The 13930-nt window shown below is 32.9% G+C and overlaps 3 protein-coding genes across 3 annotated transcripts; 2 read left to right on the top strand and 1 right to left on the bottom strand.

Annotated features, from left to right (window-relative positions):
- On the top strand, positions 5791-6592 carry LOC104789006 (RING-H2 finger protein ATL40-like). The gene has a single exon (XM_010514761.2). It carries the CDS (start codon positions 6019-6021, stop codon positions 6472-6474), a length of 456 nt encoding a protein of 151 aa, XP_010513063.1. The 5' UTR covers positions 5791-6018; the 3' UTR covers positions 6475-6592.
- LOC104786160 (protein SPEAR2) lies at positions 9366-11082 on the top strand. Its single transcript, XM_010511499.1, has 5 exons — positions 9366-9970; positions 10116-10226; positions 10320-10405; positions 10501-10648; positions 10759-11082. The coding sequence occupies exons 1-5, from the start codon at positions 9590-9592 to the stop codon at positions 10930-10932; spliced, it is 900 nt and encodes a 299-aa protein (XP_010509801.1). The 5' UTR covers positions 9366-9589; the 3' UTR covers positions 10933-11082.
- Positions 11284-13914, bottom strand: LOC104786159. The gene is made up of 7 exons (XM_010511498.1): positions 13383-13914; positions 13114-13298; positions 12966-13023; positions 12701-12882; positions 12464-12603; positions 11777-12374; positions 11284-11682 (listed from the first exon to the last, which is right to left on the bottom strand). Exons 1-7 carry the CDS (start codon positions 13810-13812, stop codon positions 11434-11436), a joined length of 1842 nt encoding a protein of 613 aa, XP_010509800.1. The 5' UTR covers positions 13813-13914; the 3' UTR covers positions 11284-11433.

The raw sequence follows: 13930 nt of genomic DNA, 5'->3' as shown, positions 1-13930 counted from the left end.
AACTCTCTCGATCAAATATACCCTCAATATCTTCGTGTATATCTTGATCTTCTTCTTCCTTTCTTCTCACGCTTCTTATCACGGCGTCCATAATCTTCTTCCACGTCAGCCCATCTGCCGCATCAGCATATCAGCACTCTGAGACACTTCGCAAGCTCCTGTCACCCTCAGAGCTCTGATGCACTTACAGAAAGAAGAAAGCAAAGCATAGAAAACGATATCCAAAAGCATGAATTTTAAAATTCCAATCAGAAAAATGAAAAACAAAAACTACGTGTAATCAATTTCAGAGACTCGATTCAATCCAATAAGAGTAGTCAAAAGCTACATATTTCAAATCTTTAGCATCGTTTGAACATCTAAGAAGCAAATAAAAATTCATAGCTTTCCCTAATTGTGTCAGCATCCAAACAAATCGAATAGGGTGAAAACAAAAACGAATAATTCAAAATACAACAGAAACGGTAATTTCGATTTTTGATTAGACAACAGACTGAGGAACTGCAGAAATGAAGATCTAAGCTTTATTTCAAATCGCTCATCGACGTGAATCCATTGATTTTTTCCGATTTCAGAACAATCGCTTAAACAATCGCCCCTTCATTCGACAGAGAAGAGAGAGAAAGTCGGGAAGAAAGAAGAAAGAAATGGTGAAGAAAAAAAAAATTCGCTTTTATATTTACGACCCGACCAATGATAAAACGCCACGTAGCGTTCTTAAGGAGTTGCTTCAAATGCTTCCCACAGCAACGATTCTCTATTGTTTGGACCCATTAATGGGTTTTTTATTCAATAATTGGGGCCCATTTACATGATTAACCCATAAAACATCTCCCAGTAAAGATGCTCTTAAAACATTTCCAGTAGGTGAAGCTGGAAGGGTTGCTCAGCAAAAAATATATATATATATATATATATATATATTTAAAAGAAGGAGTGAGATTGAGAATAGTTTCTCAAAAGAGCATTTTCAAAAACGTTTATAAAGAAACATGTACCAAGAGTTGGGTCTTCATTCAACTTACTACATTTATTGTCTTTTTAGTTTAAAGAAATACTTGGCTTTGTTACCAAGTTTCTTATCCCTATATAAATGCATGTAATCTCATTTGAGAATAAAAAACTTTTTATATTTTATTTGAGAGTGGTAAACTCTTTTGTTCCTTTTGGAACTTGTTCTTTCTCCTTGGTGGGTTATATCAAAGAGTTCTTGTTGGTGGGTTACATCAAAGAGTTTCGGTATATCAAGTGATTCTGCCGCACTTGATGTTGCCATTCATTAGTTGAGGATTGAAGAGCCGTTACAAGAGAGTCTAGGGAACAAGGATTTTCGGGATTCGTCTCACTCCTTGTCATCTGTCTCCGCGAAGCTTTTATCTAAAGTTTCACCGCCTTGCTTTGTTTGGTTTGTTTTAAAAGAGTTTGGGGCATAAGGATTTTCGAGTTCATCTCACGCCTTATCATCCAGCTTCGCGAGCCTTCGGAGTTCTAGAATTATCAGTCTACCTACCTTAGAGCGTCGATTCTTTGGGAGAATCACATCAATAATTTACGTAAGTATCTCCTCGCGTTGCATACCACGGGTAACTATCTAGTTACTAATATTTACTGTTTCGACATTAAGAAGAGAGCCAATGTCATTGGATAGATATATCTTAGTATGTGTCTTACTTTTAAAGATCTCTTTGGCAAGTTCTCTAAATTCTTGGAAAATTAATTCCTAATTTTATTCATTGTGGATTTCCAATATTTTAGACCATTTGGTATCATACTCTGTTACATATGCAAACATTTTCTTATAGTAGTAGAAATCTACATCCAGATATATTTTTATGATTATTATGTTTAGTATAACTTTCCCTTAGCACAAACAACAACATCCATAAGACAATCTCACAACATCTAGAAAATGTGATCATTTCCAATCACCAAAGAGATCATTCTTAGTAAACACGTTTAAATCCAAAACTAGATTTTTTACTTAAATCGTAATATTTACGAAGAATTTACGTCGAAAGTTAGTTTATATCAATTACTTAACATGTAAAATTATATTTCATCTTAATTCTCATTAAACCTTATGTACTACGCAATTTCATTGAATTTTATAATTGTTACGCCCTTGTTTTCTCGCAATATTCTAGTTTTTAACCATTTAACAGGAATTTTGGATTGTGTGAAATGTTTTTTGATTCACAATTTTTCTACTTGAACGGCTTAACCTGTCTGATTTGCATCACTTGATTTTTCATTTAAAGCCTAAGAGTGACATGTTTGATACAAAATTATTCTATGAATTAAATACATTATCAATATCAATACCACTTTATTCATAAAAATAAAATTCCAGCCACAAAATATTTGTAAACTTTAGTTAATTGTAATATTTATGCCATATTTATTTTATTTAATATTTAACTTTTGCTCCACTCATCCCATACTTGTTTTGCATATTATATTTTCCCTGCTCCTGCAGCACTTGAGCTGCATTCTCCTTCCGGATTCGTTTTTGCATCTAGTTTTATATCTACTTTTCTACAAGGAAAAAATAAATGAGTATGATGTATAACTACACCATAATAACATATTTTGTAAAATACTTTTAGGATAATATAAATTACACTTATCTTTGATTTACATTATAATGCAAATTGATTTACCACTATTTTAGTTATGAAACACATGAAACCCATCAAAAACAGCAATATTTAACCAAAAAATTAGTTAAATAGAGTTGTTGGAAAATAAAAACTAATGAGTGATAATTAAGAAAAGAAAACTCACTCTACAGTCATAATAAATTTGGTATCGTTCCAATATAATTTGATGAGATCGCCCGATTTGAGACCTCTTGTTTTTACGATATTAGTCCATCCAGCAGATATACAATAATAACCTGGTTTGTATCGTGTAAGCTTAACCGTATATGATTTGTCATTACCAAGGATTTCCACTTGAATACCATTTTGAGGCATTGCAGTTTTCATTTTCTTTAATATGTTTTCCATAATTTTTTTGGGTAAACCCAAACGACCCATTGAAGAAACATCACTATCTGCTAGATTTTTTGTTATCAACATATTTGGATCCATTTAGCTAACCTTTTCACCTCTCTGAAAATATAACTAAATATTAATTTAAGAAAATTAAAGTATTAAGGAGTTTGAAAACTAAAACTCATAATATTTATATACACATCTTAGACAAAAATAATGCGTTAAAACTTTTTTAGTAATATTAATTTTCTTCAAAATAAATCTCTAAGTTTAGTAAACTATATGGATATATATACATATCATATTTTCTAAATTTACTAATTTTTATATTAAACCACTTATATATTTCCTTTTTTATTATGCTAAATTTAATTTACAACAACTTATTTTTGTCCTTACATTTTGTTTTTATAAAATTATATCTAGTACAATATTATTAAGAGATTAACTACATTAATAGGATTAAATACTCTTTCTCAAAACTCCAAATTTACTTATTTGATACCTTATACATTTGTTATCTATTCATTTAGTTTTTTTCTACAATAGCTTCGACTAGCTTTAACCTTTATTAATTTTGAATTCTAAAATCCCAAATAATAATTAAAAATCTAGTAATTAATTGACAACAGGATTTGTTATAATCATTTTTCATTAAAAGTGAAAAAATCACACTTTAAATTTCATCATACTTTAAGTATATTAATTAGCAACAAATGAAAATAATCTATATCATAATACTAAATTGACTATATTAAGAGTTTATTGGTCAATTCACCATGAATGGAAAGAAAAATTAATCAAATGACTATGGATTTTTTATTAAGAAAATAATCCTACATCTTATTTTTCTTTTTCAATAATTCATTAAATTATAGAAGTATATCTTGGAATAATATATACTTTCCCGACTGCCTAATATATTGTCTTATCTTGATGAAATTGATTTAAAAAAATAAATAAATTGAAACATGAATTCAATTATACACAAACACATGTAACAATAAACATAGTTAACTTTTCTTGTTGTCCCATAAAAAATGTAAATTTGACATACACACCAAAATAAAAATAAATTCATTTGGAGTTATGATTTTCTTGGTCACAAAATCTAGATGCGGTTAAGTCATTTGCTCCAATTCAAAAATTTCTAACCCAAGTATACACTCCCATCATGGTTGAAGTCAATCTCAATTTTCAGAAACCATAACAAATAATCCAATTTCAATTCCCAATCTTTCAGCAATACCACCTTCGTCTCAACAACATTTACAAAAGCCGCAAGTCACTGCTCTGGTTATGTTCCACCTGGTGCACCTTATGCAGCTTCGTCTTAGATTCCTCGCTCACATTTCTCTATCAATATTCCACCGCCACCACCATTAAGTCCCAGTATGCAATTCACTCCTGTTGCAAATTTTCAAAATTTTAGCTATGATGTTCTTTATCAAGGTGTTCTTTATCAATACATACTCATGTATTTGAGTTTGAAGAAGAACTGTAGAACAGCCAGCTTGATAGAATTTGATGAAACTAATGACAAGAAGATTCCAATAAGAACATGAAGAAGACAATAATAAGAAGAAGAAGACAAAGAATAAGAGAAGAAGAAGACATATACTTGCATACATGTAATTGTAATAGTTTAGGATCAACCATTGTTGGACACATAAATTTGAAAGTTTCTTGATGAAATTCTTAAGGGGGTGTTATTAGATTCTAATTTATAAAGATTTTTGAAGAGTTCAACAAAATCATTAAAAGTGAATAAGTGAAGATTGTTAAAGATTGCTACAGAGTTTGTTGATTAGTTTTCTAAAATTTTGTAAAGTGCTCTAAACAATCCCTGTATTTTTGTGATACTTTGCATGATTTTATTTTGTAAAGAAAGTGTCTAAAATCATGAACCAATAACATAATAATTGAATTTATTAACAATCTTAGATTCTTTTGTTTTAATTGAATAACACAAAACTTTTAATGACTTTATAAAAGTCTGAATCCAATAACCCAAATTTGTTAAGATTTTAAATGACTTTTTACAAATCGCAAACTAATAAAACTAAACTTTAATTAACAGAGTTTAACAAAATCTTAATCTAATAACAAGAGATTCTACGTAACATTTAAAATCTTTAAAACTCTATTCAAATCTCAAACCAATAACCCTACTAACTCAACATTTTTCAATTAAGCAACTTTGTTTAGTGACCAACCAATGGAGATGGTCTAAATAAATAATGCTGTCAAAGATAATTAATTAAGTAACAGATGTGTTGTTTTCGGCTTCAGATATTACAAATTATTGGCATCTCATTCACCCATGCTTCTTACATTCTTATCATCAACTTTTTAAAATATATGAAGCAAACTCCATAAAAACAAAACGCAAAACATCTTTGAGAATGAAAAAGGAAAGTCCAAGAGCTTTACAACTGTTAATTCGACTTTACTACTCAGTCATGATTTTATTTAATCAATTCAAAAGTTTCTCAAATCAAATATGAGGCAGAAACTTCATTTACAACAAATTAACCTGAAAGAAAGTTCCACACGTACAATATAGGGTCCATATAAATAGTTTTGCAGCTATTATTGATTTTGTTTAATCTTTATGTCTTTTCAGACATATAGACAGTTACTTCAATCGACCATGACCCCGTTCGTATCCTTATCCATTTAGCATTTTTTTCTTCGACTTCTATGTTTGATTATTGATTTAGTATACAATAAAGGATTCATATAACCCCACAAGCAGCAAACGTAAATTAATAAACTAATCCCATTTGTGGTGTACCGATTCAAATCAACCATATTCTTTAATTCAACTGATATTATGATAATGTTTCTCTATTCTCCAAGTTCATTAGTGGTGAACGTATTTCAACTCTTAATCCAAATATATTCAAACGGAATGTCAACTCTCAGTGATCTATATAAAAAAACTGCAGATACATACGTATAATCATTTATTAACTCTTGAGAACCATTTTGGTAGGCTCTATAGATAGAGATCAAAGAGATGGCTTTCAACGATCCTTCACTAAACGCAATCATCCTTTGGTTTGCTGCCGTAACGTCTCTCGTGACCATCTCCGTTATCTTCGCCCTTCTCGTTCTTTGTTTACTCAAACGCCGTAGGTTTGATGTATCACCGGAAGAAGAGAACGAGTACCACGGAAGAAGAGAGCCACCGTGTCAAGGGCTTAGCGCTTCCGTGATTGCAGCTTTTCCCACCTTTTCTTACAAACAGGATAACAACGATCCCGAGAGCAACAATCAGGAGATCGAGTGTCCGGTTTGCTTAGGATTAATCCCCAAGAACGTTGTGATTAAGGTTTTACCAAATTGTAAGCACATGTTTGATGAGGAATGTATAGGTAAGTGGCTTGAATCACACCCAACTTGTCCTGTGTGTCGTAGACTGGCTAAACCGATGGCTAGCCCTGGGGATAAGGTCTTAGAAAGTATAGTGTAGTTGATGTTTATATATGCGAATGTATATTTTTTAAATTTTTTTTGTTGCTAATTGTAATATTATTTCAGATTGATGTGAAATGTACAAATGATATAACTTAACATGCAGCTTTGGGTCATATACTCATACTACAAAGATTTGAGATGCTCGATCAAATGAGAAGTCAAACTTTATTTTAGATCCAAGTATGGTTCGTTGTCCACCATCTTAGACAGAAGTATCATAATATATATACATTTAATATTTTTGGTTGATTTTCTGGTGTAAGTATACATATATATATTATAGTTCCACTTTCTTTTAGAGACGGTAGAGTATAGAACGGGTTTTGAGAATATATCAATCAAATTTGTTATTAGACAGTCTTTGGTCTTTTACTTAACATATAGTGAAGTCTTCAAAAACCTATGCAAATAAATTAAATACTATTGTTGATCCTAGGTGGCTTAATTAAAAGACTAATTTCGTGGGAATTGTTATCTCTTTAGTCTTTAAAATCAAGAAAAAAGCTTATACTCCTTATGAATCAGAAGGTCCCGAAGTAGAAGAAAAGTTAATGAAGTCCTTGGCGCTTTACGGTTTGAAGCTCGAGATCCAAACTTAACGGAACAGTACGTTGGAAGCGTATGTACGACTCATTATAGCAAGTAGCAACTCACACTATGTCAGGCGTGTGGAGTCTTGTAGACTTGAAGTTTAGGTTCTTGTATAAAACTATAAAAGAGAGATCACACATTTGGGAAACATGAAAAATATAAAGTTCTGTATTTTTTGGTGAGATGTACATGTGACTGGATTTGTATCTACCCTGTAATGTATTAATAAATAAGTACTGTTGAAAAAAAGCCATTAACAGGTCTTATATATGTATTGTCGAATCCCTATAACGGTTGAACCTGCATGCATGCCAACACCTAAATTTCAGATGATTTGTTACTAAAGTTAATAATTTATTTATTTTGGGATTATTAACATCAATCACAGCGGTCGGTCGAACGCTGTCATCAAAAAGATAGGGATAGACCAGTGTAATATTATGTTCTCTAAAATCGAAACGAATCACAAAATCACTGTCGATAATATAGTATCATATAATTAAGTATAGATTTCCGAAAATGTCGAGCACGTGATTTACGTTGGCTCGTAGGGTACAGGCCATTTACAGGTAGGAGCCTAATTTGATACAGATGACGCAAAGATATACATGATGCAACATCATTATTGTGATGTACTGATTTTTACATATTCAAAACCAAACTAAAAAGTAAAAATTAACACATACACAATAGGATAGTTAAAATTAATTGTTTTTCCTTATACTGTGACGAAGGATTTGTAATGGGGCCATATATGCCAATATAAAGATGAAAAGACAAATGCATTTTCAAATAGGGAAAACTAACTCTATTAATCTACAAATCTATATGATGCAACACTTAACACTAATTAAACCCAAAAATAAAAAGCTATATATGAGTGAACATATTGCATAAAGGTGTTTTGAAAAAAATAAAAAATAAAATCACCCAAATTAAACATTCTAACAGAAATAAAGCGTAAAAGACAAGAAACCTATTGACTAATAATATTTCACAAATGGGTTTTATATTGTGGACAGCTTTTGTTTAGGGCATCCGCAATGGGAGAACACTTTAGGATGTTCTTAGAGTAAAAATATTATGAAAATAATCTAAGATCAGTAGTTAAGATCTTTTATTAAAAAGTTAANCTTACTGTATATGTATTGTCGAATCCCTATAATGGTTGAACCTGCATGCATGCCAACACCTAAATTTCAGATGATTTGTTACTAAAGTTAATAATTTATTTATTTTGGGATTATTAACATCAATCACAGCGGTCGAACGCGCTGTCATCGAAAAGATAGGGATATACCAATGTAATGTTCTCTAAAATCGAAATGAATCACAAAATCACTAGTCGATAATATAGTATCATAAAGTATTGATTTCCGAAAATGTCCGAGCACGTGATTTACGTTGGATCGTAGGGTACAGGCCATTACAGGTAGGAGCCTAATTTGATACAGATGACGCAAAGATATACATGATGCAACATCATTATTGTGATGTACTGATTTTTACATATTCAAAACCATAATAAAAAGTGAAAATTAACACACACACACACACATTCGGATAGTTAAATTAATTATTTTTCCTTAAACTGTGACGAAGGATTTGTAATGGGGCCATATAAGCCAATATAAAGATGAAATGACAACCGCATTTTCAAGTAGAGAAAACTAACTCTATGCTACAAATATGATGCAGCACTTAACACTAAACCCAAAAAAAAACTATATATGAGTGAACAACTGAACATATTGCATAAAGGTTGTTTGAAAAAATTAAAAAAATCACCCAAATTAAACATTTTAACAGAAATAAAGAGTAAAAGACAAGAAACCTATTGACTAATAATATTTCACAAGTGGGTTTTATATTGTGGACAGCTTTTGTTTTTGGGACCATTATATAATCTTCATTTTGATCCAAAATAAATGAATATCCCCAAAATCTCCGATTAATCATTAATGTTCTCTGATCCTCGCCAGCTTCTTGAATTAGAAAAGAAAATTTCCACTTATAAAATTTTCATATAGGCCCTTATACTTATTATAAATTAACAATACATATATGATTCACTTTTCCTAAAAGAAAACTTTCTAATAGTAAAATTGTTGAACTAAGAAATAAAGAGATCACTCTGCGAAGTTTAAATAACTATGAGGGTTATCAAATAATTATGCACATTTCTTCATGAAAGCGAAACTTAAAAAAAAAATGGTTATAAAGTTACAATATATTAAAGTATTTTCTAGGTGGAAGAGAATCACAATATTTTTTCCAGAGAGAAAATCACGGAAACCAATGTAGATTCTCTATCACCTCTCCTCCAGGTAGTTTCATTTCATACATATAATCCTAAAGAAAAGATCTAAAGAAACCTAAAAACATGGAGATTTTTTTGAATTTTCTTTAAAATTTTCCCACGACTTTTCTCACTGCGCAAGAAGAGCCTATTTCTTCTCTCCAGATCTTACTTTTTTCTATCTATCAAACCATCTCTCCCATTTCATTTCTGAAAAAAAATGTGTAGTAACAACAACACAAGAGGTGGAAGAAGCTATGGAGAGTTACAGTTACATGATGAGTACTCTGGTTCTTGTCGGAAGAAACAGAAGAAAAATGAAAAAGTACGGCGAAGGGGACCTGGTGTAGCCGAACTAGAGAAGATCCGTCTTCAAGAAGAGCACAAATCTCCACTTTCTTCTTCTCCTTCTTTATTACAAAACATGGATCATCATCATCATCACACTCTCTTTGCTCCATCTTCCTATGATTTAGTGATGACTCCTCCTAACTTTGCTTTGCCGGAGAAACTGCCGTCTTTACCGGTTTTTCCTTTATCGTACGGATCTTTGGTTCCTCCGGCTCCGGTTTTTCAGAGGAAGCAGCAACATTCTCTAACGGTATGGAGAGAGAATGATTATGGATTTTATGACTAATCTTTTTCTTTAATTATGTCACAAATACTTTTATCAAAAAAAATACAAAAATTATGTCACAAATTTATAACATTTTTATTATTAAATTTAAATTTAATGATATTTGCAGATGAATCTCCCGAATCCACCTCTAGGACAAGGAAGATTTTATCAATTCATAGAGCCCCCTTCAAACCAAATCAACTCTGTCTCTCAGTTTCTTGAGGAAGAAAATAAAAAGGTACTATGTTTTTATTATTTCCATAAATTATAGAAATAAAACGTTACGTTTTCTAATGTGTTTTTGATTTGTTTCTTTGATATTTTTCCATAGATGGTCAATGCGAAGAAGAGGCCATGGCATTTTCTTTCTGACACCACGGAACCTAGCGTTGGACCAACCACAACAACTATTTTAAGGTTTCTTTGTTTTTTTTTCTTTGTTTCTTGACTTCGGCTCATTTTCTTGATACAATACCAAAAACCTAATCTTGAATGTGTAATGTATGGTTAAGGGACGCGATACAAAACCGGTCGCTTGGTATAAGTCCGGTTCAAGATTTCGGTACAACAATTAGCAATCCCATCGCCATTGATTCACCTAATTCTTCCATTCCAAGCTTTCCACGTCATTACCCGAGGTTTATCCCACTTGGCTTACAGGTAACTAAACTAGAGATCTTCCTATTATAATTTTTGCTATATATATATATATCCATCTCTTGATTTGATGAAGTTGCTTACACCGGTTCATGAAATCATCTTGGTTTTAGCACGAACAACAACAACAAAATGACTTTGATGAGAATATGCAATGGAGAAGTGAAAAGCCTTTCTATAGCTTCATACCCTCTGAAGATCGTAGCAATGCTGCCCGAGAAGGACAACCCTGTGACCCGTATGAATCAGCCACTGATCATGGAATCGATCTCAGCCTTAAGTTATAGTGACTTTAGAAACAACTTCAGTCTTATGTATCTTTGGATATATCAGTTAACTTCCCCGCAACTCTACTAGTTTGTGATTCGTGGACGAACCAAGACTTGTTGACAAGAAGGTTTGTTTGTAACACTGAAAAGTCTTAGTAAAATCTTTCACTTGAGTTCCTAATAAAAACTACTATAGTTGCTAACAATAGTACTATGGACAAACTCACAAACAGAACAAAATTTACGATACAGAAACAGAACAAAACCAATTGTTTCTTGAAATCTTGGTTTAGCTGTCTATGCAAGTGGACATGAGGACATCACCATGATCTAAGATCTAGTTATGGCTAATGAAAAAACAGGAATCCAAGCCTAAATAGCGGTTCATATAATGTCAAAAACAGAGTTTAATCAAAGGAACATGGCCTTTATTTAGCCCTCATCCACAATATGAAAACGAAAAAACACTTTTGAAATTGATAAGACTTTTAAGTCTGATTATAGCTAAAAGGTGAAAGCTTAGCTTTGACCCCTAAGATGAAAATGGATATAGATAAGGACAAGAGAAAAGATATACATAGAAAAGGCCAATACACAGATCCAGAATGGATAAGTCGATCTCACATAAGCTGGTAAGCCAATTGCCATGCCAATTACCACAACAAGAAGAGCTTCTATTGAGTAGTCCCATTTCAGTCCTTTCGTGTATACAATCGCCAATGTTATCGACATTCCCATCAGATTGTTCATCGTAACATCTCTGTAGATCTGCATGCAGAACCCCACAAACAAAAAGCTCTTAAAGATTGAGTTTTAGATCAGTGTAATGTGGTAAAGAAAACGTAGTAGAAAGTAAACTAACCTCAGAGAACTTTTCAGATGCGATTCTTGCTTTGTCTTTCTTTCGACAGAAGTGTGCAGATAACGTGTTCTTTAAGTTTCTAACCAAAGGGATCACTGCAAATACGCAGTAGAAAGAAGGAACTCCAGCTGAATACGATAAGAGTCCAATGTTTACCATAAATGGTTTAGCAAGAAAGACGACAATTAGCATCCCACCGATGACTTTAATCACAGCTCTTAAGGTTCTCAGGGAGAGGAACTTAGCAACAAGAGTTTTCTTTGGCATTTCCAGCTTTAAAACTCCAGCTTCCTCGCCCTGCGACAGATTCTTGACATGCACGGAATCGGAGGCTGTTCTGTAAATGCATGTATTGTTCCCTCTTGGAGTGTCTTGGTTATCAAACTTGTATTGATTCAGCAGTTTCATTATCCCTTCTTCGAATTCGTCCTCGTCTAGTTCGCCATTTTTGTCCTTGTCGAACTCCGCAAGTAAAGTGCTTGCAAACTCATTGATGTCACATTTCATCTTTCCAAAAACTCCAAACTCTACGGTTAAGTCTTTAAGCTCCGAGATTTGAATCTTTCCATCTTTGTTCCTATCGATTTTATCGAACAGACTAGAAAAAAACAGTAAACTTGCCATGTAAGAAAGCAGAAAACAGAGCAAACTGAAATAGTTCTTGATTAGGACAAAACAGAATTGAACCTTTTCAAGCTTTCTTTACTTAGTTGTCCATCTCTAATAAGGGTTCGAGGCGAAAAGCTCTGTAAATGCTTATGAACTTCCGACATGAGCTCAAACTTGGCGTGATCTAAACTCTTCTTTTGGTCTGCCGTATCAAAATACTGTAAGTTCCAACAAAAGAAATTCACTAGTAAGACAACAAAGCAAATCAGCTGTAAGCAGCATCTAGCATTAAGTCTTGATTCAGAGAGCTCATACCGAGTAAACAAAGTAGATAATGGTTGAAGAACAGGAGATTATGAGTGTGATCAACATAATGATATCACTCCAAGGTTGTGCATCAAATAAATCAGGCAATGTCACCAAGAGAAATGGTATTAGAGTCAGTAGCATAATCCCTGCAGGTTTCTTGTTCTTAGGATCCGCCTCTACGCTTGCTTCTGCATAGAGACAGAAACCGCAAAATCAAAAAGACTTCACACAGAAAGAAAAGAGAATGAATCAGCAAGTCTTCTCAACATACCAACAACACTTTTCAGTATCTTCGTCCTGTAAAATCCCCTTCTTGGATTCTTTGTGTCCTGTATATTAAATTATCATATTTATTAAAATAAAAGCTTGTTATTAAACTCTAATACTAAACAGATTAGGAAAAATGAATATTTTCTTACTGAGGTTGTTCTTTTGATGGATGATTCTCTTCTGATTGACGGATCTGGATTAGGACTGGTCAAACCAAAGACAACACAAGCTCCCCATTGCATTGTCAGAGCAAAAATCGTGTGTCCTATTGTAACTCCAACGTTGTTTCCCACAATCATGAGAGCACCTTCGTGGGTCGCTGCTAGTCCTGGTGCTAAGATCAAGAAAATCAAGAAGTAAATTAAGATTTGTCAAAGTTTATATTTTCAACTCATTTCTTAGTGGGAAGGATCCTTACATATCATAAGGGCAATTCTTGGGAACATTGTAAGGAGAGGGAAGACAATACCGCCATAGAACCCGACCTCAAAGATTACAAAGAGTTTTGATCTTCCTTCAGACAGGAAATAGTCACCAATGATCAAGAGACACCCAAATGAGAAAACTTGGAAGATATAACCTCCAATATTGTCTGCACATGGAAGGAACCCGTAGACATGAGTGCAAGCTGCCTTGGCGACGTTTTTTGGAGGATCGAGAGTGAGAAACTTGTAATCCGAGGCGTCATGGACTCCATCAGAGATCAAGATCGAGTTATTCAGAGGGACAGGACTTAAGACACGAGAGCTCACACCAGATATGATTAGAGCTAAAGAGAAAATGAAAAAGAAGAAGGTTAATGGGGGATGTGGGTGGATAGGTCTCCTCTTGAATGAGAATGTTTGCATGTGAGCTGTTTCACTGGAAGTTTTCTACTCAGAGTGTTGTTAACTGTTAAGTGCTGACTGAGGTTGAAGAGAAGAGAAGAGAAGAGTATCAATTTCAGAAATGGCAACTGTTCTTACA

The sequence above is a fragment of the Camelina sativa genome, chromosome 5, assembly GCF_000633955.1.
Source record: "Camelina sativa cultivar DH55 chromosome 5, Cs, whole genome shotgun sequence".
Classification (NCBI taxonomy): Eukaryota; Viridiplantae; Streptophyta; class Magnoliopsida; order Brassicales; family Brassicaceae; genus Camelina; species Camelina sativa.
This window is presented reverse-complemented; position numbering and strand designations above follow the sequence as displayed.

Bases quoted from the DNA above. Each gene is read 5' to 3' on its own strand.
- LOC104789006 (XM_010514761.2), top strand. From the start codon at position 6,019: ATGGCTTTCAACGATCCTTCACTAAACGCAATCATCCTTTGGTTTGCT.
- LOC104786160 (XM_010511499.1), top strand. From the start codon at position 9,590: ATGTGTAGTAACAACAACACAAGAGGTGGAAGAAGCTATGGAGAGTTA. The intron at 10,406-10,500 runs GTTTCTTTGTTT...TGTATGGTTAAG, and splicing joins ACCACAACAACTATTTTAAG to GGACGCGATACAAAACCGGT. The intron at 10,649-10,758 runs GTAACTAAACTA...TCTTGGTTTTAG, and splicing joins TTATCCCACTTGGCTTACAG to CACGAACAACAACAACAAAA.
- LOC104786159 (XM_010511498.1), bottom strand. From the start codon at position 13,812: ATGCAAACATTCTCATTCAAGAGGAGACCTATCCACCCACATCCCCCA. The intron at 13,024-13,113 runs GTAAGAAAATAT...TTTAATATACAG, and splicing joins CCATCAAAAGAACAACCTCA to GACACAAAGAATCCAAGAAG. The intron at 11,683-11,776 runs GTTAGTTTACTT...TTCTGCATGCAG, and splicing joins CATCTGAAAAGTTCTCTGAG to ATCTACAGAGATGTTACGAT.